The sequence below is a fragment of the Schistocerca piceifrons genome, chromosome 1 (genome assembly GCF_021461385.2).
Source record: "Schistocerca piceifrons isolate TAMUIC-IGC-003096 chromosome 1, iqSchPice1.1, whole genome shotgun sequence".
NCBI lineage: Eukaryota > Metazoa > Arthropoda > Insecta > Orthoptera > Acrididae > Schistocerca > Schistocerca piceifrons.
The window spans coordinates 993,321,267-993,346,661 of record NC_060138.1 but is presented as its reverse complement, the minus strand read 5'-3'; the positions used below and the strand labels follow the sequence as shown (position 1 = coordinate 993,346,661).

The following is a 25,395-nucleotide window of genomic DNA, read 5'->3' as shown; positions in this document are numbered from 1 at the left end:
ATTCTTCTCCTGGCAAATTATTACGAAATTGCTTCTCTTTTCAGCCAGATTTATCAAGTTAGCCTTTAACTAAATATCTAATATCCAATTTAGTGATGGGAAATCCCCAATGTGCAGGCCTCAAGATACCTTGCTTCAGCATTTCTTCTTCTTCTTTATTTAGCACTGTCTGTCCTACCTTTTTTTTTCTCCCCACCCCCTCTCTTTCCCCCAGATGTGCTTTCTGTACTTTATTTTGTAGGGTTGATTTAGGTATACCATACAAATCTCACGCTTTTCTGTATGATAATTTACCACTCTGAATATTACGAACAGCTTTATCTAAAAGTTCCGGGTCATAATTACACCGTACTGTAGCACCTCTCCTGCTCTTATTCGTTCTTGGCATTGTCCGAAATCACCCCACACAGTACACAGTCTTACAAAAAGCGTCGTTATTTTATAACCTTGCACAAGAAACTCGACAAACTTGTACAGAAATTGTCTCAGTCCTCATAGCTACTGAGCGCATCAACAATTACCGTTACAATAACTGCCCACTTGGCGCAACAATGGGAAGTTTCCACTTCACGATAATGCATGGATTTTTAACACTGAGACTGTTCGTCAATTATTCCTCTCCCAGGCTGTGGCTAAGCCATGTCTCCGCAATATCCTTTCTTTCAGGAGTGCTAGTCCTGCAAGGTTCGCAGGAGAGCTTATGTAAAGTTTGGAAGGTAGAAGACAAGGTACTGGCGGAAGTGAAGCTATGAGGACGGGGCGTGAGTCATGCTGGGGTAGCTCAGTTGGTGGAGCACTTGCCTGCGAAAGGCAAAGGTCCCAAGTTCGAGTCTCGGTATGGCACGCAGTTTTCATCTGCCAGGAAGTTTCATATCAGCGCACACTCCGCTGCAGAGTGAAATTCTCATTCTGAAGTAACTCTTTGTTTCTTTGCAGTGGCAAAGAGCAAATAAGCCATACTGTCCGAATTCGCCCCGGTTTCCAAAATCACCCCGTTTGATGGTACTGCTACAGACATCATGGCACTGTTCTGTTTTAATCTCTTTCAATACTCTCTGTCTGTAACCTGATTCTAACCTTAAAAATGTGTCCCTCTGACTCCAGTAATCACAGGTATTTTGTTTTGTGTACAAGTGGCCCCTTTTACATTTTAACATTCAGTGACTGTGTTTTGAAGCAAACAATAGATCACTAGAATTGGCAGCAGTGAGAGAAGGCGTAAAGTAGAGCAGTCTTTCCCAAGTGGATCTAGGATGCTTGACTTAATCAGGATTCCCTCAAAATCATCATTGCTTGTCACCTGGTTTGATCACTGTTATTTTGATAGTGCTTTATAAAAGAGTTGAAAATATCTTCTAAAAAACTAGTACAATAATTTGTAACAAAGAATACCAAATATTTGCGATTAAAGAGAAATGTTCTCTTCTTCTGAAACTGGATAAAAGTAAATGAAACAGCCAGCTCAGTGCCTGTCTGAATACTAGGGGTGTATACAGAACCCTTGGAGTACGAGTCTTAGTCTCACTTCTCTAGGTTTTTTTGTACCTTTATCTCACTGTGACTATCAGTGCCCTTTTCTTTACTGGTGTGTGGTATGGTAAATTTTTTTGGAGTGTGCCATTGAATGCAATGGACGTAGTAAATACAACTAATAGTGTAACAGAAAAATCTCTGTATTTTTAAAGCTGAAAGAGCCTGTGATGGTTCGCCTTCTTTATCTCTTCGTTGAGTGTCCTTGGTGTCGATGTACTGCGTTGCTACATTGGCTGATAAATGGAGTATGGAAGTATAACACTGACTGCTTTAAATGATGTAGCTGACAGGTGCACAGTTGCGTTTCACAATTCTTTACTTTCACTGTTCACAACCCCCAATAATACACAGTTATATGGCCAGTGCACTATTGTTTAACTTTCGATAATCCTCATTAATAGGTTGCAGGCAAACCTCCACATACTGCTACAATAGTTTACCGTTGAACACCTACGAGCAGTAAAACCTAACCACAAAGTTCACAGGTCTTGAAGGATAGAAAGATACATATGGAGCAGACACTGTCATTGTTTTAAAACATGGCCTAATTGTGTAACACTTATTTCACAGTTAAGTTGAAGCATTGTTGTTATTCTAACCAACATAGATTTTTTTCTCTGAAACTTGGTCGTGGACTGTCTCATGACCAAAAACCGGGCCCTTATATATCCTCACAATAATAGGTGCTGAAACCACACATTGTTCGAAGTTAAATTTACAAAAATTACAATTAAAACTTAACTCATTCGATTAACTGAATACATCGAAAAATTAGTTCTTTTTAACAGTTTCTTCTACTACAAGAGTTAAGCCGAATTATTTGTTTAAATCATGAAATTAACGTATATAGTTATGCAAACAATACTTTTGACAAAACTGTTAATTCCTTTGGAATTAATCGAGGGCTGGCTTTGCTAACATGTTTTCGAATAGAGCCAAATATATACTTTAAGATTATAATTAGTGCAGAATTTATATTTGTTTATAAGTCAGCAATAGAATTTAAGTTATGAAACAATCACGGAGTTCACCCTAAAATGAAATTATCAACTATGAATAGTCAAAATCAATTAGGAAATCAATTACATACATAAAAGTAAGCACAAAATTAGATCTTGTGTTATATTCTTTAAAACTGAGGGTCAATCTTTCTCTTTTATGGAAATGCAGATTATACTCACATATGCCAATAGTAATTAGGTAAGAGTGAAAAAACTAATTTAAGGAGGCAGATGGCAAAACAAGAGGGGAAGTAAAAATATCCCAGCTTGCATTGTCACAAGCCACACGAGATTTATAGAGTATTCAGAATACCGTTATGCAGGAGCTATTTTATTTAACCTTACTAACTCTTGAATACCACTAAAATAAACTGAAGCTGTTCTTCCAAAAAGTTATATAGGCCTACAGTTTGTTGTAATAAGTGACTGTGTTACAAATAAATGAAACTTTATAGTCAGTCTATCACTGTCTCCTCAAATGAAATGTCATCTTTTCCAAAATATATATACTCTGGTGCTCGGTCTCAACAGATCCTTTTATAATCAATTGCCTGTAACTGTTAAGTTGTATTATTGTGTTACTAAAACTGTAGTAAAATCATCAGTAAGGTGCTAATACAGGTAATAAATACAGCTGCAAAACTCTCATGATTTAAATTTGTTTACAGATACGCTGAAACCCAAATTGGAGATGGAAAAACTATCTTTACATGTTTAAGCAATTGTGATGCAGAGTTCAGTCTCAAGATGTTGCAGGTGATTGATCATTAATGCATGATTGAATAATATTGCAGTGATTCAGACCTGTTCATTAATTAAAAGTGTAATAATTTTGCTTGTAGTTAATGCCACTATTGATTTCTTTGTTGAAATTATTTGAGATAATGGTGAGATTGAGTAGTGTGTTTCCAATATGAGAGATCCTGTCTTTTGTTGTGTGAAACAGCAACCAATTTTGTCTATGATATGATGTGAGTTCAAAAAGTAAGGCGACCTTAAATTTTTATGAAAAAATATTTATTTATTCATCAATATTCATGTTGTAAGTAAGTAATCCCCCTCAGATAAAATTCACTTGTGCCAATGCTTTTCCAATCGTTGAAGCACTTCTGAAAAGGACTTTTTGGTACAGCCTTGAATACTTCCAGCAATGCAGGTTTTTATTTCCTCAATCGTTGAAACTCTTCATCCTTTCATAGGTCTCTTCAGTTTTGGGAACAGGAAAAAGTAAAAAGGGGCCAAATCTGGTGAGTCATGATTGTCAGGTTTTTTTTGGCCAAAAAATCTCTCACAAATAACGATGAATGGGAAGTTGCATTGTCGTGTTGCAAAAGCTATGCATTGCTTTTCCACAATTCCGCATGTTTTTTGCGTATTGCTTCTCACAAACGTTGCATAATGTCAAGGTAATACTCCTTACTGACCATAAAACCTTGAGGCAGAAATTCATGACACACTACGCCATGGTCATTTGGGGGGGGGGAGAAAGTGAGCAAAACTCTGATATTTGAGTGAACTTGGCATGCTTTCTTGGTCTTGGCTCTCCGGGATGGTTCCATTGGTACAATTGGGCTTTGGTTTCAACGTCATAACTGTAAATCCATGTTTCGTCACCAGTTATGACCCTTTTGAGCAAATCAGGATCTCCATTGATGTCATTCAAGAGCTCCTGAGTGATACTTATGCAACGGTTCTTCTGATCAAAATTGAAAAGTTTTGGAACAAAACATCTCGAGCCCAAGGCATCCGAAAAAATTGCATGACACGAGCTGACCGATATGCCAACATCCTCAGCAACTTCTCTTAAGGTAATTCGACAATTTCCAAAACAAGTTTTTTCACAGCTTTGATGTTATGATCTGTTGTTGATGTGCTGGAGCTTCCAGAGTGAGATTCGTCATTGGCATCTTCTCAGCCATCTTGGAAGAGCTTGTACCACTTGTAAACTTTATTTTTACCTAGAGCAGACTCAATGTATGCCACTGTCAACATTTCAAGTGTTTTACAGCACTTGATTCCATTTTCCACACAAAATTCGATGCATATTCTTTGCTCCTTTTTTTATAATAATCGAAAATCGCTGAGCACACTAAAAAATGTCTATCCTGTCTATCTGTCAAAAACTAATGAAGTATGCTGTACACTTGAAACTGTGAACATATGTTCGGAACATGTGTACCAACGTAACACAAAAAAGATCGATAATCGAATTCACATTGCCCGTGCAATTTAAAAGTCATCTTACATTTTGAACAGCCGTTGTATACTATAACTGCTTAGTTTTCTTCTTCTTCTTCTTCTTCTTCTTCTCCTCCTCCTCCTCCTCCTCCTCCTCTTCCTCCTCCTCATTTCTCTTTTTAGATGTTTAAGATCAGTTTTGTATGATTGGGATTTCTTCAGTTAGAGTAACAATTCTGACAGTGCCCTCAAAACATATGTGAAGACAACCTTATAAAAAACCAACTATGTATACAAAAATTGTAGATCATGTGCAAATGTCTATGCAGTAAGTATTTGTAAATGCAATGTCATAGAAGAACATGGTCTACTGTTTTAATATCTTATAGCAGGTATTGGTAAGTTGCAACCTGCAGTATTCTTCCTTGGGAGTTGCTACACTGTCAAATCTATCTTAAGAGCGTTAAGTAAAATTAGAACAGAAACAAAGGATTGAACAAAGTGACACTAACACATTTATTTCATATAAGAGCTTTTTGACGAAGAACAATATGGAAAATAACATACGAGGGTCACTCTGAAAGAAATGCACACTATTTTTTTTAAAATCCATCTTTTATTCTACACGTTTGAAAATTTTACAGCGTGTAGATACATCCTTCAGGAACAATATTTTCATTCTCCACAAAATTTCCATCCCTGTCTACTGCCTTACACCATCTTGGAACCAGCGCCTGTATACCCGCACGGTAAAATTCTGGATCAACCTGTTGGAGCCACTGTTTGGCAGCGTGCACAAGGGGGTCATCATCTTCAAACCTTGTTCCACGAAGAGAGTCTTTCAGTTTTGCAAAGAGATGACAGTCACATGGAGCCAGGTCAGGACTGTAAGGCGGGTGTTTCAGTGTTATCAATCCGAGTTTTGTGATCGCTTCCATGGTTTTTTTGACTCACGTGTGGCCGTGCATTGTCGTGCAACAGCAGAACATCCTGCTTTTGCCGAAGTGGTCGAGCTTGAAGTTTCTTCAGTGTCGTCACATATGCATCAGAATTTATGGTGGTACTTGGCAGTGTGCAGTACGAGGCCTACCTCTGCGAGGACAGTCCTCAATATTGGCGTGCCCACTTTCATTTTGTAACCTGCTTGCCCACGACTAACTGTACAGTGATCGACAGCAGCATCTCTTCTGGATGTTTCCCACTGTCTCGTTTTCACAGCACAGGAATTCTATGACAGCACAGGAATTCTATGACAGCACATTGCTTCTGATGAACGTCAAATGTAGCAGCCATCTTGAAGACATGCTGTGACGGCGCCACTCACGTGAACAGGTTGAACTAAGTTTGAAAACAAGCACGAAGGATGTATCTACACACTGTAAAACTTTCACATGTGCAGAATGAAAACTGGATTTTTACAAAAATAGTGTGCTTTTCTTTTGGAGTGACCCTTTGTATATAGTGATAATGAGTACTAGGACTACCTAAGAAGTAACTGTGAAATCAAGGGTCTGCAGAATACTATCAATTTCTTTTGTTAATTCTACGAAGCTATGTAAATCACTGTTTTGCTTGTCACTGAATGTGTATACGAACTGCCTATAGTCGCGTCACTACTGGTAAATTATTCATATTCTTTGATTTGATTATTGCAGCAATTGCACTAAAGGGCAATATAGTTTATTGGCGTCAAATGAGATAGTTCGTCTACTATTTTGCTTGGTGAGATAATAGATGAAAATATACGCTGTTGGGCCATAATGTTATGACCACTGCCCACCACGAGATCAAATGCTGCCTGACAGTGTTGCAGGCATGTTACATGGCAAGGAAAGTACATAAGTAGAGCAGAGAAGAATGGAAAATAATTCTAGCAATAATACAGGCTGCAAATTTGGTAATACACTGTTATGACCGATTTTGACACAGGGCAGATTGTTGTTGGCTAGCACCAGGGAACAAGCATATGGAAAGTGGTTGAAGGACAACAAAACCACAAATAGGCAACAATGTGTTAGATGCCTGCACCTCATCACAGAATGTGGTCAGGAGCTTGCCCACTCTGTAAAGCAGGAAAGTTAGATTTGATGTCGGAGTATGATATTGGTGCAGGCATAAGTGTTCTAGAGCATACTGTTTAGCACATGTAGAACATGGAGCTCCACAACAGAAGACATCCCCTATGTATTCCCAAGTTAGCCTTCTGCTGCCGAGCAGTGTCTCAGCAGTGCACAAGTAGCAGCAAGTAGCTTATTTAGTGTTCATATATGTGTTGTAGTGAAACTGAAAATTTGTTTGAGTGTTCTTAGCGCACTTGTTTAGTTAAATCCGCCAAATCATTGTGTAGTTTCATATTTAGCAGGGACAGATTTGCATTTTAATATCTGTAATGTGTAAAGTCACGTACTCCTTGTTTATTTCTTTCAAATAGTCTTTGTACATTACTAACAGTACAGTTAGCCTTCTGCCGCCGAGCAGTGTGCAAGTAGCAGCATTACTGCATTTACTAGGCAGTCTTGTATTTTAATAACCGTTTAAATTTTGTGTCAAATTGTTTGTACTCTCTGTAGATGTGTTCAGACGTTCTTTGCACAACAGTATTTAGCATGGATAGGGACTGTGACTGCTGTGTTCGGATGCGGGCTGAGTTGGCATTCCTTCGCTCCCAGCTTCAGGCAGTGTTGGCTTTGGTCACACAGCTTGAGGCTGTTGCCAATGGGCACCACTGTGGGGGGGTCCGGACAGGGGTTTGTCGAGGACAGCCAGCTCGTCCCACACATCCCCCGATCGGACTACGGCTTTAGCTGCCCGGGATACTGCCCACATTGAGGCTGACCCCTCACCCATGGTAGAGTGGGAGGTCGTCTCAAGGTGTGGCAGGGGGCAAAAGACATTCCGGAGGGCTGAATGGAAGGCCTCTCCAGTTTGTCTGAAACCTCAGGCTCTGTCTCCGGCTGATATTGATCTTCTGCCAGACATGGCTGCTTGTCCTGCTCCAGAGGTTGCCCCTCAGTCTGCAAGCTCTGGGCAGTCGCAGAGGGTGGGCTTACTGGTAGTTGGGAGTTCCAACGTCAGGCGCGTAATGGGGCTCCTTAATGATATGGCTGCAAGGGAGGGGAAGAAAACTAATGTGCACTCCGTGTGCATACCGGGGGGAAGTCATTCCAGATGTGGAAAGGTTCCTTCCGGATGCCATGAAGGGTACAGGGTGCACCCATCTGCAGGTGGTCTCTCATGTCGGCACCAATGATATGTGTCGCTATGGATCGGAGGAAATCCTCTCTGGCTTCCGGCGGCTATCTGATTTGGTGAAGACTGCCAGTCTCGCTAGCGGGATGAAAGCAGAGTTCACCATCTGCAGCATCGTTGACAGGACTGACTGCGGACCTTTGGTACAGAGCCGAGTGGAGGGTCTGAATCAGAGGCTGAGACGGTTCTGCAACCGTGTGGGCTGCAGATTCCTCGACTTGCACCATAAGGTGGTGGGGTTTCGGGTTCCGCTGGATAGGTCAGGAGTCCACTACACACAGCAGGCGGCTACACTGGTAGCAGGGGTTGTGTGGCGTGGACTGGGCGTATTTTTAGGTTAGCTGGCCTTGGACAAGTACAGAAAGGGCAACAGCCTCAAATGGTGCGGGGCAAAGTCAGGACATGCGGGGACCAAGCAGCAATCGGTATTGTAATTGTAAACTGTCGAACCTGCTTTGGTAAAGTATCGGAACTTCAAGCGCTGATAGAAAGCGCCGAAGATGAAATCGTCATCGGTACGGAAAGCTGGCTGAAGCCAGAGATAAATTCTGCCACAATTTTTGCAAAAGCACAGACGGTGTTTAGAAAGGATAGATTGCATGCAACCGGTGGTGGCATGTTTGTTGCAGTTAGTAGTAGTTTATCCTGTAGTGAAATAGAAGTGGATAGTTCCTGTGAATTATTATGGGTGGAGGTTATACTCAACAACCAAGCTAGGTTAATAATTGGCTCCTTTTCCCAACCTCCCGACTCAGCAGCATTAGTGGCAGAGCAACTGAGAGAAAATCTGGAATACAGTTCACATAAATTTCCTCAGCATGTTATAGTCTTAGGTGGAGATTTCAATTTACCAGATATAGACTGGGACACTCAGATGTTTAGGACGGGTGGTAGGGACAGAGCATCAAGCGACATACTGAGTGCACTATCCGAAAATTACCTTGAGCAATTAAACAGAGAACCAACTCATGGAGACAACATCTTGGACCTACTGATAACAAACAGACCTGAACTTTTCGACTCTGTAAGCGCAGAACAGGGAATCAGTGATCGTAAGGCCATTGCAGCATCCCTGAATATGGAAGTAAATGGGAATATAAAAAAAACTTTCCTCCCTTATCTGTTTAGCAAGAGTAATAGAAGGCAGATTTCAGACTACCTAACAGATCAAAACGAAAATTTCTGTTCTGACACTGACAATGTTGAGTGTTTCTGGAAAAAGTTCAAGGCAGTCATAAAATGCGTCTTAGACAGGTACATGCCGAGTAAAACTGTGAGGGATGGGAAAAACCTACCGTGGTTCAACAACAAAGTTAGGAAACTACTGCGGAAGCAAAGAGAGCTTCACTGCAAGTTCAAACACAGCCAAAGACACTCAGACAAACAGAAGCTAAACGATGTCAAAGTTAGCGTAAGGAGGGCTATGCGTGAAGCGTTAAGTGAATTCGAAAGTAAAATTCTATGTACCGACTTGACAGAAAATCCTAGGAAGTTCTGGTCTTACGTTAAATCAATAAGTGGATCGAAACAGCATACCCAGACACTTTGAGATGATAATGGCATTGAAACAGAGGATGACACGCGTAAAGCTGAAATACTAAACACCTTTTTCCTAAGCTGTTTCACAGAGGAAGACCGCACTGCAGTTCCTTCTCTAAATCCTTGCACGAATGAAAAAATGGCTGACATCGAAATAAGTGTCGAAGGAATAGAAAAGCAACTGAAATCACTCAACAGAGGAAAGTCCACTGGACCTGACAGGATACCAATTCGATTCTACACAGAGTACGCGAAAGAACTTGCCCCCTCTTCTAACAGCCGTGTACCGCAAGTCTCTAGAGGAACTGAAGGTTCCAAATGATTGGTAAAGAGCACAGGTAGTCCCAGTCTTCAAGAAGGGTCGTCGAGCAGATGCACAAAACTATAGACCTATATCTCTGACGTCGATCTGTTGTAGAATTTTAGAACATGTTTTTTGCTCGCGTATCATGGTATTTCTGGAAACCCAGAATTTACTCTGTAGGAATCAACATCAATTCCTGAAACAGCGATCGTATGAGACCCAACTCGCTTTATTTGTTCACGAGACCCAGAAAATATTAGATACAGGCTCCCAGGTAGATGCCATTTTCCTTGACTTCCAGAAGGCGTTCGATACAGTTCCACACTGTTGCCTGATAAAGTAAGAGCCTGCGGAATATCAGACCAGCTGTGTGGCTGGATTGAAGAGTTTTTAGCAAACAGCATGTTGTTTTCAATGGAGAGACGTCTACAGACGTTAAAGTAACCTCTGGCGTGTTACAGGGGAGTGTTATGGGACCATTGCTTTTCACAATATATATAAATGACCTAGTAGATAGCGTCAGAAGTTCCAGGCGGCTTTTAGCGGATGATGCTGTACTGTACAGAGAAGTTGCAGCATTTGAAAATTGCAGTGAAATGCAGGAAGATCTGCAGCGGATAGGCACTTGGTGCAGGGAGTGACTACATAGAAAGGAGGATCCTTTATTGTATGATTATATGATAGCAGAACAAACACTGGTAGCAGTTACTTCTGTAAAATATCTCGGAGTATACGTACAGAACGATTTGAAGTGGAATGATCATATAAAATTAATTGTTGGTAAGGCGGATGCCAGGTTGAGATTCATTGGGAGAGTCCTTAGAAAATGTAGTCCATCAACAAAGGAGGTGGCTTAAAAAACACTCATTCCACGTATACTTGAGTATTGCTCATCAGGGATCCGTATCAGGAATGAGTCATGTTTCTTGTTAAACCAGGTTGATGATACGTGTCCAGATACACCATCATTCAGAACAGCAGCTGTTCAAAACTTGCATCTCACCATGGATGCAGTCCATTGAGGACAGTATTATGCTGTGAGGGCATTTGCCTGGGATTACATGGAACCTGTGCTAGTATAATCAAATGCACCATGACAACTGTAGATGATGTGACTTACCAAACGAAAGCGCTGGCAGGTCGATACACACACAAACAAACACAAACATACACACAGAATTCAAGCTTTCGCAACCAACGGTTGCTTCATCAGGAAAGAGGGAAGGAGAGGGAAAGACAAAAGGATGTGGGTTTTAAGGGAGAGGGTAAGGCGTCATTCCAATCCCGGGAGCGGACAGACTTACCTTAGGGGGGAAAAAAGGACAGGTATACACTCGCACGCACACCCATATCCAACCGCACATACACAGACACAAGCAGACATTTGACCTCAATCTCAAGGTGTGCTGCATGCTGATGGGATGCATGGCTGTTGAGGTGGAACAGTCGTTAGCAGGCAACCTCTGGGGAACCTGCCCCACCGATAGCTACAGTCTTGAACCAGGGGTGCCTCCTAACGACACCCAGAGACATTGCTCAGACGCTGGCAGAGCATTTTGCACAAACTACTGCCAATGCAAGCCAGGATCCAGTGTTTTGTCGCTACCGTGAGATTGTCGAAAGAGCAAAATTGGACTTTCGGTCAAGCAGTTCTGAGGCCTCCAACTCCCCTTTCTCCACGTGGGAGCTCGAATTGGCACTGACTGAGACTTCTGACACTGCACCAGGTCACAACCACATCCGGTACTCCATGCTTCGACATCTGCCAGCGGCGTCAAAGGAAATCCTCCTTGAATGTTTTAATCTAGTATGGCAGACATGCGTGTTCCCCACCTCGTGGAGGGAGTCAATTCCCATCCCTATTCTCATATGAGGAAAGGACCGCACATGTCCCAATAGTTATTAGAGTATCGACTTGACGAGCTGGGAAAGACCCTGGAATGGATGCTAAACTTTCGCCTGGTCTGGCTTTTAGAGACCAGGCAACTCCGTAGTTGCTCCCAGTGTGGATTCCGAAAATTTCGGTCCATGGTTGACAACTCGACCCTCCTAGAGGCGGCTATTCAGCAGGCTTTCCTCCGTCAGCATCACTGTATCAGCATATTCTTTGATATTAGTAAGGCATACGATACTACTTGGAGACACTGTATGCTCTCACAACTGCATCAATGGGGCTTTCGTGGCCATCTCCCCATTTTCATTCGGTCTTTCCCGTCTCGGCAGTTTTCTCAGACCCGAGTTGGTGACACACTGTCTGATCAATTTGAACAGGAGAATGGTATCCACCAGGGCACTCTTTGCCATAGCCATCAACAGTATAACGTCTATGGCAGGGAGTCCAGTACAGTGCTCCTTGTTTGTGGACAACTTTGCTGTTTTCTGTTCCTCCTCCAGTGTTGCAACGGTGAGCCAGTGATGGAACAATGTACATCTGATAACTGTCATTCCAGTTTCAAAAATGCATAGCTGAGATAGGTGTTGGACCTGATGATAGTCTGCTTCTAGACTGAAATCGATCATATCTAGTCGGATGTTCTGTTACAGCTGTGTATTGCATAATGCAGTTCTGAACTTTCATTAAAGCTATACACCACCACCACCTTTATAAAATACTTATGTCTCACTCGCCAGTATTATGAAAAGAAAGATTGCTACTCACCATATAGTGGAGATGTTGAGCCACTGACAGGCACAACAGAAAGACTGCTAAACAAGAGAGCTTTTTGGCACACACATTCTCTCTCTCTCTCTCTCTCTCTCTCTCTCTTTCTCTCTCTCTCTCTCTCACACACACACACACACACACACACACACACACACACACACACACACACCCTGCGGGTCCGGGGATTAGAATAGGCCCAAGGTATTCCTACCTGTCGTAAGAGGCGACTAAAAGGAGTCCCACCCCCTCAAGGGGGTCGTTAGCGCCTGCGTCCGGAGACGGACGGTTCCACGACCTCTATTTGCGGTCTTTTGCTTTTTCACTTCTCGTTTCTTCCTTCCTTTGGTTGGTTCCTTTCTTTGCTCTTTTCCACCTCACTGTCTTCCTTACTCCTTCCCTTGTCTTCTTCTCCTTGCCTTCTTCTCCTTGCCTTCTTCTCCTTGCTTCTTCTCCTTGCTTCTTCTCCTTGCCTTCTTCTCCTTGCCTTCTTCTCCTTGCCTTCTTCTCCTTGCCTTCTTCTCCTTGCCTTCTTCTCCTTGCCTTCTTCTCCTTGCCTTCTTCTCCTTGCCTTCTTCTCCTTGCCTTCTTCTCCTTGCCTTCTTCCCCCCTTGCCTTCTTCCCCCCTTGCCTTCTTCCCCCCTTGCCTTCTTCCCCCCTTGCCTTCTTCCCCCCTTGCCTTCTTCCCCCCTTGCCTTCTTCCCCCCTTGCCTTCTTCCCCCCTTGCCTTCTTCCCCCCTTGCCTTCTTCCCCCCTTGCCTTCTTCCCCCCTTGCCTTCTTCCCCCCTTGCCTTCTTCCCCCCTTGCCTTCTTCCCCCCTTGCCTTCTTCCCCCCTTGCCTTCTTCCCCCCTTGCCTTCTTCCCCCCTTGCCTTCTTCCCCCCTTGCCTTCTTCCCCCCTTGCCTTCTTCCCCCCTTGCCTTCTTCCCCCCTTGCCTTCTTCCCCCCTTGCCTTCTTCCCCCCTTGCCTTCTTCCCCCCTTGCCTTCTTCCCCCCTTGCCTTCTTCCCCCCTTGCCTTCTTCCCCCCTTGCCTTCTTCCCCCCTTGCCTTCTTCCCCCCTTGCCTTCTTCCCCCCTTGCCTTCTTGCCCCCTTGCCTTCTTGCCCCCTTGCCTTCTTGCCCCCTTGCCTTCTTGCCCCCTTGCCTTCTTGCCCCCTTGCCTTCTTGCCCCCTTGCCTTCTTGCCCCCTTGCCTTCTTGCCCCCTTGCCTTCTTGCCCCCTTGCCTTCTTGCCCCCTTGCCTTCTTGCCCCCTTGCCTTCTTGCCCCCTTGCCTTCTTCCCCCCTTGCCTTCTTCCCCCCTTGCCTTCTTCCCCCCTTGCCTTCTCCCCCCCTTGCCTTCTCCCCCCCTTGCCTTCTTCCCCCCCTTGCCTTCTCCCCCCCTTGCCTTCTCCCCCCCTTGCCTTCTCCCCCCCTTGCCTTCTCCCCCCCTTGCCTTCTCCCCCCCTTGCCTTCTCCCCCCCTTGCCTTCTCACCCCCTTGCCTTCTCCCCCCTTGCCTTCTCATTACCTTCTTCTCCTTGCCTTCTCTGGTCTCCGCCTCGGCGTTTGAGACAGTCTGTCCTCTCTCTCCCTCTCTCTCTTCTTTCTCCTCTTCTTCCTTCCTCCCTGTGCGTGCCTGAAGGCCGACCCACGCGTTCGCACGCGTAGCCGGTGACGGGGTAACGCGTAATTCCCCGCCCTGGGTAGACATGTAAGGCACGCGCGTACCCCCTGGTAAAGGCCAGGCCCGGGGAGGGGTGATTGCCTGAGCTGATACCTTCTGACCATGCCGATTGGTCCCTCCGTCTGTTTCTCGGGAGGTGTGACCTGAGGTGTAAACATTCACCTAAGGTGGGAGTGCCCTCTGAGAGGGTCCCCACAAGGAAGGAGCGCGCCATCAGAGACGCTGGCAATCATGGGGGATTCCTCCGCAATGGATTTCACTCCGTCTGTCTCGACTTCTGCCCAAAAACGGAAACGTGACCAGCCACCAGTGACAAAAGTACTACCGCCTGCCCCACAGTTCCTCGTCGTTTCTCGATCTGAGGACGGAAAGGATTTTTCCTCTGTCAACCCTTTCGTTATCCAGAAGGGTGTAGATGCCATAGCCGGATCTGTCAAATCTTGTACCAGGTTGCGTAACGGTACCTTATTACTAGAAACTGAGAGCGCCTTTCAGGCGCAAAAACTGCTTCGGGCCACACTCCTGTACACGTTCCCTCTGCGGGTGGAGGCTCACCGAACTTTGAATTCGTCTCGTGGTGTGGTCTATACTAGCTCCCTCGACGGATTGACTGACGAGGAGATTCAATCATTCCTCGCTGAGCAGGGCGTGATGGCTGTCCATAGGGTCATGAAAAAGGTCAACAATGACCTTGTACCGACCCGGACACTTTTCTTGACCTTCGATAGTGTTAAGCTGCCATCGCGCATAAAGGCGGGCTACGAGGTTATTTCTGTTCGCCCCTATGTCCCGACACCTACGCGCTGCTACCAGTGTCAGCGTTTCAATCACACTCGACAGTCTTGTTCTAATGCGGCTAAATGTGTCACTTGTGGCAGGGATGCCCATGAGGGTGACTGTCCACCTCCGTCTCCTCGTTGTGTGAACTGTCAGGGTGACCATGCCGCATCCTCCCGCAACTGTCCTGTCTATAAGGAAGAACGCTGTATCCAAGAAATTCGGGTCAAAGAGAAAGTGTCCACCTCGGCTGCTCGCAAGCTATTGGCTAGTAGGAAGCCCACGCTGCTCCCAGCGGGGAAATACAGTACTGTCCTCGCCTCTCCTCGGACTACCAGGGAGGTGGCAACCCAGACATGCGATCTGACCTTCAGCACCACGGTCGTCCGTTCGGCCAGTGCTAAGATCGCCCGGTCGACGTCTCCTCTTCCTCCCGTCACTCCTCAGACACAAGCACCTTCATCAGCTTCTGCCAAGACGAAGACCCAGAAGTCAGATGCACGGGCCTTCAAGAAGGAACCGTCCCGTGCAGACTTCCTACGTACCTCGACCTCCCAGCCTTCAACCGGTACTTCCACCAAACGTCCTTCCAAGAAGGCTCATAGGAAGCACAGTTCTCCTTCTCCGCCACGGCGCATTTCTTCTCCTGCGCCACCCAGCGGTTGCCGCCCCAGGCCGTCATCCGTTTCGCCTGGCCGCACCGCTGGTAGCCAAACATCTGGCCGTTCACCGGCGGAGGAAGCTCCCCCTCCCGGCCATCTTCCCAAGATGGCCGATGAACCTATAGACCCAATGGACGATGACTGTCCGCCTACTGATAGCGGCGGCAGTGCTCGCTCGAAGCCAGGCCCTCAGCGGCCTTCGAGGTGACCCCTTCTGTCATCTTCCTTTTCTTCTTACGATGGCGCTTAATCACTGGAATATTCGCAGCATTCGCTCCAACCGAGAGGACTTGAAGTTGCTGCTCCGCTTGCACCGTCCGCTCGTCGTAGCCCTCCAGGAAACGAAGCTACGTCCATGCGATCAAATTGCCTTGGCACACTACACCTCTGTGCGTTTTGACCTACCCCCTGTGGTAGGTATCCCGGCTCATGGAGGGGTTATGTTGCTGGTCCGGGATGATATTTACTACGATCCCATCACGTTGCACACCGGCCTGCAGGCAATTGCCATCCGCATTACTCTCCCCACTTTTACATTTTCCATTTGTACTGTTTACACTCTATCGTCATCTGCCGTTACCAGGGCAGACATGATTTCACTTATTGCTCAGCTACCTGCACCATTTTTGTTAACTGGAGACTTCAATGCCCACCATCCCCTTTGGGGCTCTCCAGCATCCTGCCCGAGGGGCTCCCTGTTAGCAGACCTTTTCAACCAGCTCAATCTTGTCTGCCTCAATACTGGCGCCCCTACTTTTCTTTCGGACACATCTCACACCTATTCCCATTTAGACCTCTCAATATGTACTCCCCAACTTGCACGCCGGTTTGAGTGGTATGCACTTTCTGATACATATTCGAGCGACCACTTCCCGTGTGTTATCTATCTCCTGCAGCATACCCCCTCTCCGTGCTCCTCTAGTTGGACCATCTCCAAGGCAGACTGGGGGCTCTTCTCTTCCAGGGCGACCTTTCAGGATCAAACCTTCACCAGCTGCGATCGTCAGGTCGCACACCTCACGGAAGTCATTCTCGCTGCTGCTGAATATTCCATCCCTCACCCTATTTCTTCTCCACGTCGCGTACCGGTCCCCTGGTGGACTGCAGCATGTAGAGACGCTTTACGTGCTCGTCGACGTGCTTTACGCACCTTTAAACGCCACCCTACAGTGGCGAATTGTATCAATTATAAACGATTACGTGCTCAGTGTCGTCGTATTATTAAAGAAAGCAAGAAAGCCAGCTGGGCTGCTTTCACAAGCACCTTCAACAGTTTTACTCCTTCTTCTGTTGTCTGGGGTAGCCTGCACCGGCTTTCTGGCACTAAGGTCCACTCACCAGTTTCTGGCTTGACGGTCGCGAATGACGTCCTTGTGGCCCCTGAGGATGTCTCCAATGCCTTCGGCCGCTTTTTCGCCGAGGTTTCGAGCTCCGCTCATTACCACCCTGCCTTCCTCCCCCGCAAACAGGCAGAGGAGGCTAGGCCACCTAACTTCCGCTCCTCGAATCGTGAAAGTTATAATTCCCCATTCACCATGCGGGAACTCGAAAATGCACTTGGCCGTTCACGGTCCTCCGCTCCAGGGCCTGATTCTATTCATATTCATATGCTGAAGAACCTTTCTCCTGCAGGTAAAGGTTTTCTTCTTCGTACTTACAGTCGCATCTGGATTGAGGGACATGTTCCCGCATGCTGGCGCGAGTCTATTGTTGTCCCGATTCCTAAGCCGGGGAAGGACAAGCACTTGCCTTCCAGTTATCGACCCATCTCGCTTACCAGCTGTGTTTGTAAAGTGATGGAACAAATGGTTAACTCTCGATTGGTTTGGCTGCTCGAGTCTCTACGCCTACTTACCAATGTACAATGTGGATTTCGTAGGCGCCGCTCTGCTGTTGACCATCTGGTTACCTTGTTGACCTTCATTGTGAATAACTTCTTGCGGAAGCGCCCGATCGCGGCTGTGTTCTTTGATTTGGAGAAGGCTTACGACACCTGTTGGAGGGCGGGCATTCTCCGCACCATGCATACATGGGGCCTTCGCGGTCGCCTCCCTCTTTTTATTCGTTCTTTTTTAATGGATCAACAGTTCAGGGTACGTGTGGGTTCTGTCCTGTCAGACACCTTTCGCCAGGAGAATGGGGTGCCACAGGGCTCAGTTTCGAGCGTCGCTCTCTTCGCCATCGCGATCAATCCAATAATGGATTGCCTCCCAGCTGATGTATCAGGCTCCCTTTTCGTGGACGATTTTACCATCTATTGCAGCGCGCAGTGTACACGTGTCCTGGAGCGCTGTCTTCAGCGTTCTCTTGACCGTCTTTACTCCTGGAGTGTCGCCAATGGCTTCCGTTTTTCTGCCGAGAAGACGGTCTGTATTAACTTCTGACGCTACAAAGAGTTTCTCCCACCGTCCTTACGACTCGGTCCCGTTGCTCTCCCAGTCGTGGAGACAACAAAATTTTTAGGTCTTACATTTGACAGGAAACTTAGCTGGTCTCCACATGTGTCATATTTGGCTGCCCGTTGTACCCGTTCTTTAAATGTCCTCCGCGTTCTCAGTGGTATGCCGTGGGGAGCGGATCGAACCGTCCTGCTTCGTCTATATCGGTCGATCGTCCGTTCCAAGCTGGATTATGGGAGCTTCATATACTCCTCTGCACGGCCATCCATCTTACGCCGCCTCAACTCCGTACAACATCGAGGTTTACGACTTGCGATTGGAGCGTTTTATACTAGTCCCGTAGAGAGCCTTCATGCTGACGCTGGCGAATTGCCACTCACCTACCGGCGCGATATACTGCTTTGTCGGTATGCGTGTCGGCTACTGTCAATGCCCGACCACCCGTCTTATCGTTCCTTTTTTGACGACTCTCTCGACCGTCAATACGGGTTGTATGTCTCTGCCCTGCTACCCCCTGGAGTTCGCTTTCGTCGCCTCCTTCAACACCTTAATTTTTCACTCCCTGCAACCTTTCGAGTGGGCGAGAGCCACACGCCACCTTGGCTCCAGGCTCAGGTCCGCGTTCACCTTGACCTCAGCTCGCTCCCAAAAGAGGTTACCCCCGGTTCGGTCTACCACTCCCGTTTCGTTGAACTTCGTTCAAAGTTCATCAATATGACCTTCATTTATACAGATGGCTCAAAGACCAATGACGGGGTCGGGTGTTCTTTTATTGTCGGGGCACAAAGTTTCAAATACCGGCTCCATGGCCATTGTTCGGTCTTCACAGCTGAGCTCTTTGCCCTCTACCAGGCTGTTCTTTACATCTGCCGCCACCGACATTCTGCTTATGTCATCTGCTCCGATTCCCTGAGCGCCATCCAGAGCCTCAGTGATCCGTACCCAGTTCACCCTTTCGTGCACCGGATCCAACGCTCTCTTCAGCAGCTGGTGGACGTTGGTTCTCTGGTTAGCTTTATATGGGTCCCTGGCCTTGTCGGTATCCCTGGGAACGAAGCTGCAGATGCCGCGGCCAAGGCTGCGGTCCTCCAGCCTCGGACAGCTTCTTGTTGTGTCCCTTCATCGGACTGTAGCAGGGTAATTTGTCGGCGCATTTTATCGCTGTGGCATGCCGATTGGGCTGCACTTACAGGCAACAAGCTTCGGGCCTTGAAACCTCTTCCCGTGGCTTGGACGTCCTCCTCCCGCCCTTCTCGGCGGGAGGAGGTCGTTTTGGCCCGGTTACGCATTGGACACTGCCGGTTCAGCCATCGCCATCTGCTGACGGCTGCGCCGGCGCCGTTCTGCCCATGTGGGCAATTGCTGACGGTCCGCCACATTTTAATGTCCTGTCCGGATTTTAACACACTGCGTCTAGATCTTAACCTGCCATGTACTCTAGATGCCATTTTAGCGGATGACCCACGAGCAGCTGCTCGTGTTCTTCGTTTTATCAATTTGACAAACCTCTCTAAGGACATTTGATGATGCTGTTTTTTCATCCTATGCCTGTCAGTCTGTCTTTTATCGTGTTTTCCCTTTTAGTTGTTGTTTTAAACTTGTGCCTCGCGGTGCATTCTTAACGTAGTCAGGGCGCTAATGACCATTGAAGTTGTGCACCCTAAAACCACAAAAAACACACACACACACACACACACACACACACACACACACTCATATACACATATGCAAGTACAGCTCACATGCACGACCACTGTCTGGGTGTCAACATCTCCTCTGTATTCTGTACTCATTAGACTGTTCATCCCATTCATCGTCAACTCTTGTAATTCTTCTTCACTTTCACTGAGAATAGCAGTGTCAATGAATCTTATCATTGGTATGCTTTCATCCTGAATTTTAATTCACTCTGGGACCTTTTTTAATTTTTATTTATTTATTTATTTATTTTTTCTTCTGGTATTGCTTCTTCGATGATTTAGACTCAACAGTAGGGCCAAAAGACTGTATTCCTGTCGTACACTCTTTTTAATCCACTTCGGTCTTGGTTTCCCATTCTTATTGTTCCCTCTTCTTTTTGCACATTGTCTGTATCACCCACACCTCCAGAGCTTACTCCTATTTTTCTCAAAATTTTGAACATTTTGCATCATTTCACATTTCAAAGGCTTTTTCTAACTCGCTATGTTTATAAATATGTCTTCATTTTTCTTAAGTTTTGTTTCCATTATCAGTTACAACATCAGAACTGCATCTTTGGTGTCTTTACCTTTCCTAAAGACAAATTAACCATCGAATTAACAGGTCCTTCCATTCTTCGGTGTATTATTGCCAGCAGCTTGAGTGAACAAGCTGTTAAGCCGATTGTGCAATAGTTCTCGCACTTGTCTGCCCTTGTTACCTTGGGGATTGTGTGGATATCTGTCAGAAAGTGTCATGATATATTTCCAGTCTCATAGATTCTGTACACCAACTTTTGAATAGTAATGTGATTTATAAAGTCTGAAGATATATTATTTATTCCTTCTGCCTTATTTGATTGCTAGTCTTCCAAAGCGCTGTTAAACTGTAACTCTAATACTGGACCTCCTATATCTATCATATTGAGCCCTATTTCTTCATCTTTTATGTCCCCCCTCTATACGACAGATGGAAAAAAATATTTTCTGCCCACCGTGCAGCAAGGTGGCTAGTTGATATGCGCTCATGCTTCGTATTTGCCTAACACTTCGGTCTTTTTTTATTTTTTTTATATCGCTATCCCTGTTAATACCAAATACTCTTTATAGGTGTTTTATTATTCATATGTAAAAATAGATCACGGATCTTTAGGTTAAAACCTATTTTTTTTCCTAAGCTCCAATTTGCATATAAGTTGGAACTTATGGGTTTCATGACTAACTAAACTGAATACCGTTAGTTCTATAGGACCTAAAATTGCATTTTTTGACGTTGACGCCTAATTTTGCCTATTTCGGCATCAAAATCCTAAAAAGTGCCTATTTCGTTAATCTGACATAGAGTTCTTGTGTTTTCAAAGATTAAAAAAAAGGAAGTAAACTTAGGGCTTTACGTCTCGTCGAAGGCGAAGGTCGTTAGAGACGGTTTACAATTCCTTTGCTTGCCTTACTACTAACAGCACTCGGCACAGTTGAATGGCCATCCATCCAAGTACGCACCGAGCGCGACAGTACTTAACTTCGGTGAGCAAATGGGAACCAGTCAAAGATTTGAGTTACACATTAGAATCGAACGTGGGAGTACTAAATGTTATATTTAAATATTTCGGTCGTAGGACTCTGGCCAGCTGCGTATTTTCGCAAAGAAACGGTTTCATAGGCCTTAAGCTGAGCACGGATTAAAAAACCACAATGTTAATCGTAGACGCCCTCTATAGCTAAATTACTGCCCTTCGTTGTATAATAATCTTTTGTTTGCTTGTAGACACGGCTGCAGTCGTGGTACAGATTGAAATCCACTTGAGGCATTATTTTAACACACCCTTAAGCCAAAACAAAATGGTATAGCTCACTGATAAAATGGAAATGGGCTGTGCCATTTTGTAGGCTTTGTACAATGAGTACAGTGGTAACTCTGTACTTAAAAGAAGAGTCAATTTCATTCACGTAAGAGACAAAAAAATTTTCTTTTTGTTGCAGGGTGTTCTCAGACCTTCAGTTTTTTCAAAAATGTTACAAAGGAAGCAAATAGAAGAGGTTAAATCAGCAGCTATTCCTGGCTTAGAAGTATGCCCATTCTGTGATTTTGCTTCCATTCCCCCAGAAGAAGATAAAATATTTCGCTGTCTAAATCCTGAATGCATGAAAGAATCTTGCAGGTGAGTGATAGTTCTTCATCAGAGTTTCTCATTCTGCTGCATTGAGAAGACAGAACTACTGCGTAGGTTATTGTAAATTTGCCTTGCACAAACATGCAGAGATTGAGATATATTATTAGAAGACACAAAACTTTACTACTAGTGGAACATTTGGATATTAACTAGAGATATGGTGCATAGTATTATTATTATTATTATTATTATTTTATTTTATTTTTTTCTAAAATGGCTGCGTTGTCAGCAGCAGTTACAAGGTAAAATTAAAACCATTACAGCCCTTGGTCACAAGATAAAGTATTCATCTTGCAACCGAGGGCAGTAATTGTTTTAATTTTATTATTATTATCTATACACATTATAAAAGGTGTGTGTGTGTGTGTGTGTGTGTGTGTGTGTGTGTGTGTGTGTGTGTGTGTGTGTGTGTGTGTGTTTTTCCACATCTCCTCCTAAACCACTGGACTGATTTCAACCAAAAGTCATTGTCGTATATCTTACTGTCAGGCAACAATTGCTGTGGGATTAGGAAACACCTACCTATCATAGTTCAGGAGATATGTTGCCATAAACAATGAGATGCATGAAAATCAGCTGCATCATGCATGGGGTTCAAATGTGTTATTTTTGTGGTGCTAACTGTGTTCATAATAAACTCGCAGGTATTATCCAAATATGCTGCTAAATGCACCTACAAAAATATGTCATTATGTCACACACAGTTCAGGAGATATGACATCATTAACACTGAGATGCATGAAAAACTAACCCATTGTGGATAACATTTAAATTTATTACTTCTTTGCCACTAAATCTATTTGCAACACATATTGTAGACAGTATCCACATATACTGCTGAACCATTGAATGTACCTGCAAAATTGTACCATTGTATGACTCATAGATCAGGAGGTATGGCATAATTAAACACTGACCTCCTTCTTCTTCTTCTTTTTCTTTTTTCCTTCTTCTTTTTTCCTTCTTTTTTTCCTAAATACATTTCTACGTAAGTACCTAAGCTGAAATTTATCTGCTGCTCCTACTTTCATTATATTGTTAATCATTTAATGTAAAATTGGAATTTTTTTATGCCAGGAATTTATATTTCAGCATTAAAGTTCATTGTAATTTTAAAACCTTTGTTATTGAATAACTTAACATAATCTCACCTGAATGAGGCTGCATTTCACGCGCACACTCGTCCCCTTTTCTTCTGAAACCTTCTTGGATGAGCTGCTTATTGAATTCATCTCTATTTAATTGTCACTGTGGTCATTCATTTCCATCATGGCACATCACCCCTTCCATGCTCCTTGCCAACAACTAAACACACCAGATTTCTGCAGCTGCTCAGCTAAATGGGATTTCTCGCACTCTGTCTGCCAGTCACTGAGTCTGAATGCTACAATCTTCCACTGGACCTTGCTCTCACTCATGGTAAAGCCCCATCCCTGTCGTGGTTCACCTTTTGAGTCCAGCCCAGTGTTGCCGGCATGCCCCTTCAGCTATAAAATACTTGTGCACTGTTGCACTCCTTTTCCTATAACAAAAAGAGGCATGCGTAGGGATAAGGGTTGGCCAGGGAAGTATAATACAGCCATCTTGTTCTCTGTTTAGATAAATGATCTGAGAAACAGGGTGAGCAGCAGTCTGCAACTATCCGCTGATGAAACTGTAGTATAGAGAAAAATGTCATCGTCGAGTGACTGTAGGAGCATACAGGATGACATAAACAGAAGTACTGTTTGTTGTGATGAATGGTAACTTCCTCCAAACATATAGTTTGCTTAAGGACTGTGAAGACAAGGTGAGAAAAATTATGGCCTGTGTAAAGCTGTGTAGACAGGGATTTTTGCCTCACACCATTTACTAGGGGAACAGGGTAGGGAATGACTATAGTCTGAATAAAATCATTTGTAAGTTGATGTCTGTGTCTGGCTCACCACTACAATGCTACCACATTGGCTGCTGGCTGCCTCTCGGTTGTAGGTGACACACAAACGCATTTAGTTATTTCACAGGCACTGTTACTTACATCTAATATGGAGCAATGTTGGCAGTGGCCACCATGAGGTACGACAGGAATGTGAGATGCTCTGTTTACAGCTGATTTTAAATGACCAATGACTAAACTGCAGCAGATGACGTGTTTTGTAGCCCTGAATTTAAACACATGTCCTAACCTTACCACCACCTTGTGATGTGCTGTGTATCCGAGAAAATAGTCGTCAACAAGTATCAGTCACTCTTGCTTTGTTCATAGCAATTCTTGCTAATCTCTATGAGAAAGTTCAAGGCAGAAAAATTTCAGTGTCAGCACTAAAAGCAAACTGTAATTTCTCTTTTATTACATACCGGAGATTATCCTCATACTGGCTGCACAAGCTGACTTGTACCAACAGCAGTTCTGGTTGGCACTTGGTTACACGTTATTGGTGACAGACAGATCCTAAACAAAAACTGAATGATAAAAAAAAAGATTAAATAAAAAAGTTGATAAGTTGATGAAAATGAAGTGGCAAAGGATTAGAAATTTTAGAAAATACATCTAAACCAATTGATTGATAAAGATTTAAAAATAAAAAATTTCAGAGAATCCGACAAGGTTCGAACCCAAGACCTTCTATACATCAGTAATGTATCTTAACCAGTCTGCTGTGCCAGCATTCTACATTAAACGACTATGTTTATGACTCTGCAGAACCAGTCGCAACAATGATTTGTTGCCCTGAAACATTTCAGCCCCACACAATATCTTATGAAGCTTATCTTGTGTAGGCCAATCCCTGTGATGATGACAATTGTGTATGTGATGCCAAGTCATGTCTTGTGCAAAATGATCCTTATAGCAAGACAAGGAACTGCAAGTGAAGTGAATATTTGCTGTAGCACTTTGGCAGCATCAAATGGTTTGGATGTGACATTGAGCATTCTGATCAGAGGAAGTGTCAACCAACAAGTAATTTTAATCAGACTGTAATAGTGCTACAAAGCACCCTCTGCCATGCACTGAGTGGTGGCTTGCGGATTATGTATGGTACTATAGATACAGATGTGTGAGTAGCAGTTTAAAGTTCTGATACATCTTTGGATTAATGACAATGAGCACTCGGAACGGGAGAAAATTTATTCTTATTGTTGAGAAGTGCTGATTTTAGTCTAACTTTGTTGGAATCTGTGAACAAGTGCCACTCATTTACACAGGAATGGTGGACCCAGTATCATTAAAAAAGTCATCTTCAGTCAAGAAATATTCAGAAAAGAAACACAGTAAACAGTTGCTTTCTTATACCAAAGAAGAACATTCCGTCCTTTTCATCATGAAAGTAAAAGCCCAGCCTGTTGCTTCTATGAATTTAAAGATTGTTGAGGTCCCCAGTGATGATGTAGTGTTTGGTCAGCATGCATCTTTCTTTCACTCTCTTCTTCATGTTCCTCACTGTATTTGTCTTGAATCGGTCAGATCCTCAGGAGGCAGTGGTATTTGCGGGTTTTCACCATGACACACAGGGCATATAGCAGATGGTAAATTAGGAATTTGGCAAGTGTGTACGAGGGGTGGGGAGGCAGCAGGCAGCAGTTCTTGTACTGTTTGCC

General features: G+C 44.4%; 1 protein-coding gene across 1 annotated transcript in view; it reads left to right on the top strand.

The window, feature by feature from the left end:
• The window catches only part of LOC124779919, a 241,475-nt gene that overhangs the window by 116,346 nt on the left and 99,734 nt on the right, over positions 1 to 25,395 (top strand). The window contains exons 5-6 of the mRNA XM_047253747.1: positions 3,203 to 3,290; positions 21,626 to 21,804. Of these exons, the coding sequence (XP_047109703.1) occupies positions 3,203 to 3,290; positions 21,626 to 21,804 (267 nt within the window). The remainder of the gene's footprint in view (positions 1 to 3,202; positions 3,291 to 21,625; positions 21,805 to 25,395) is intronic.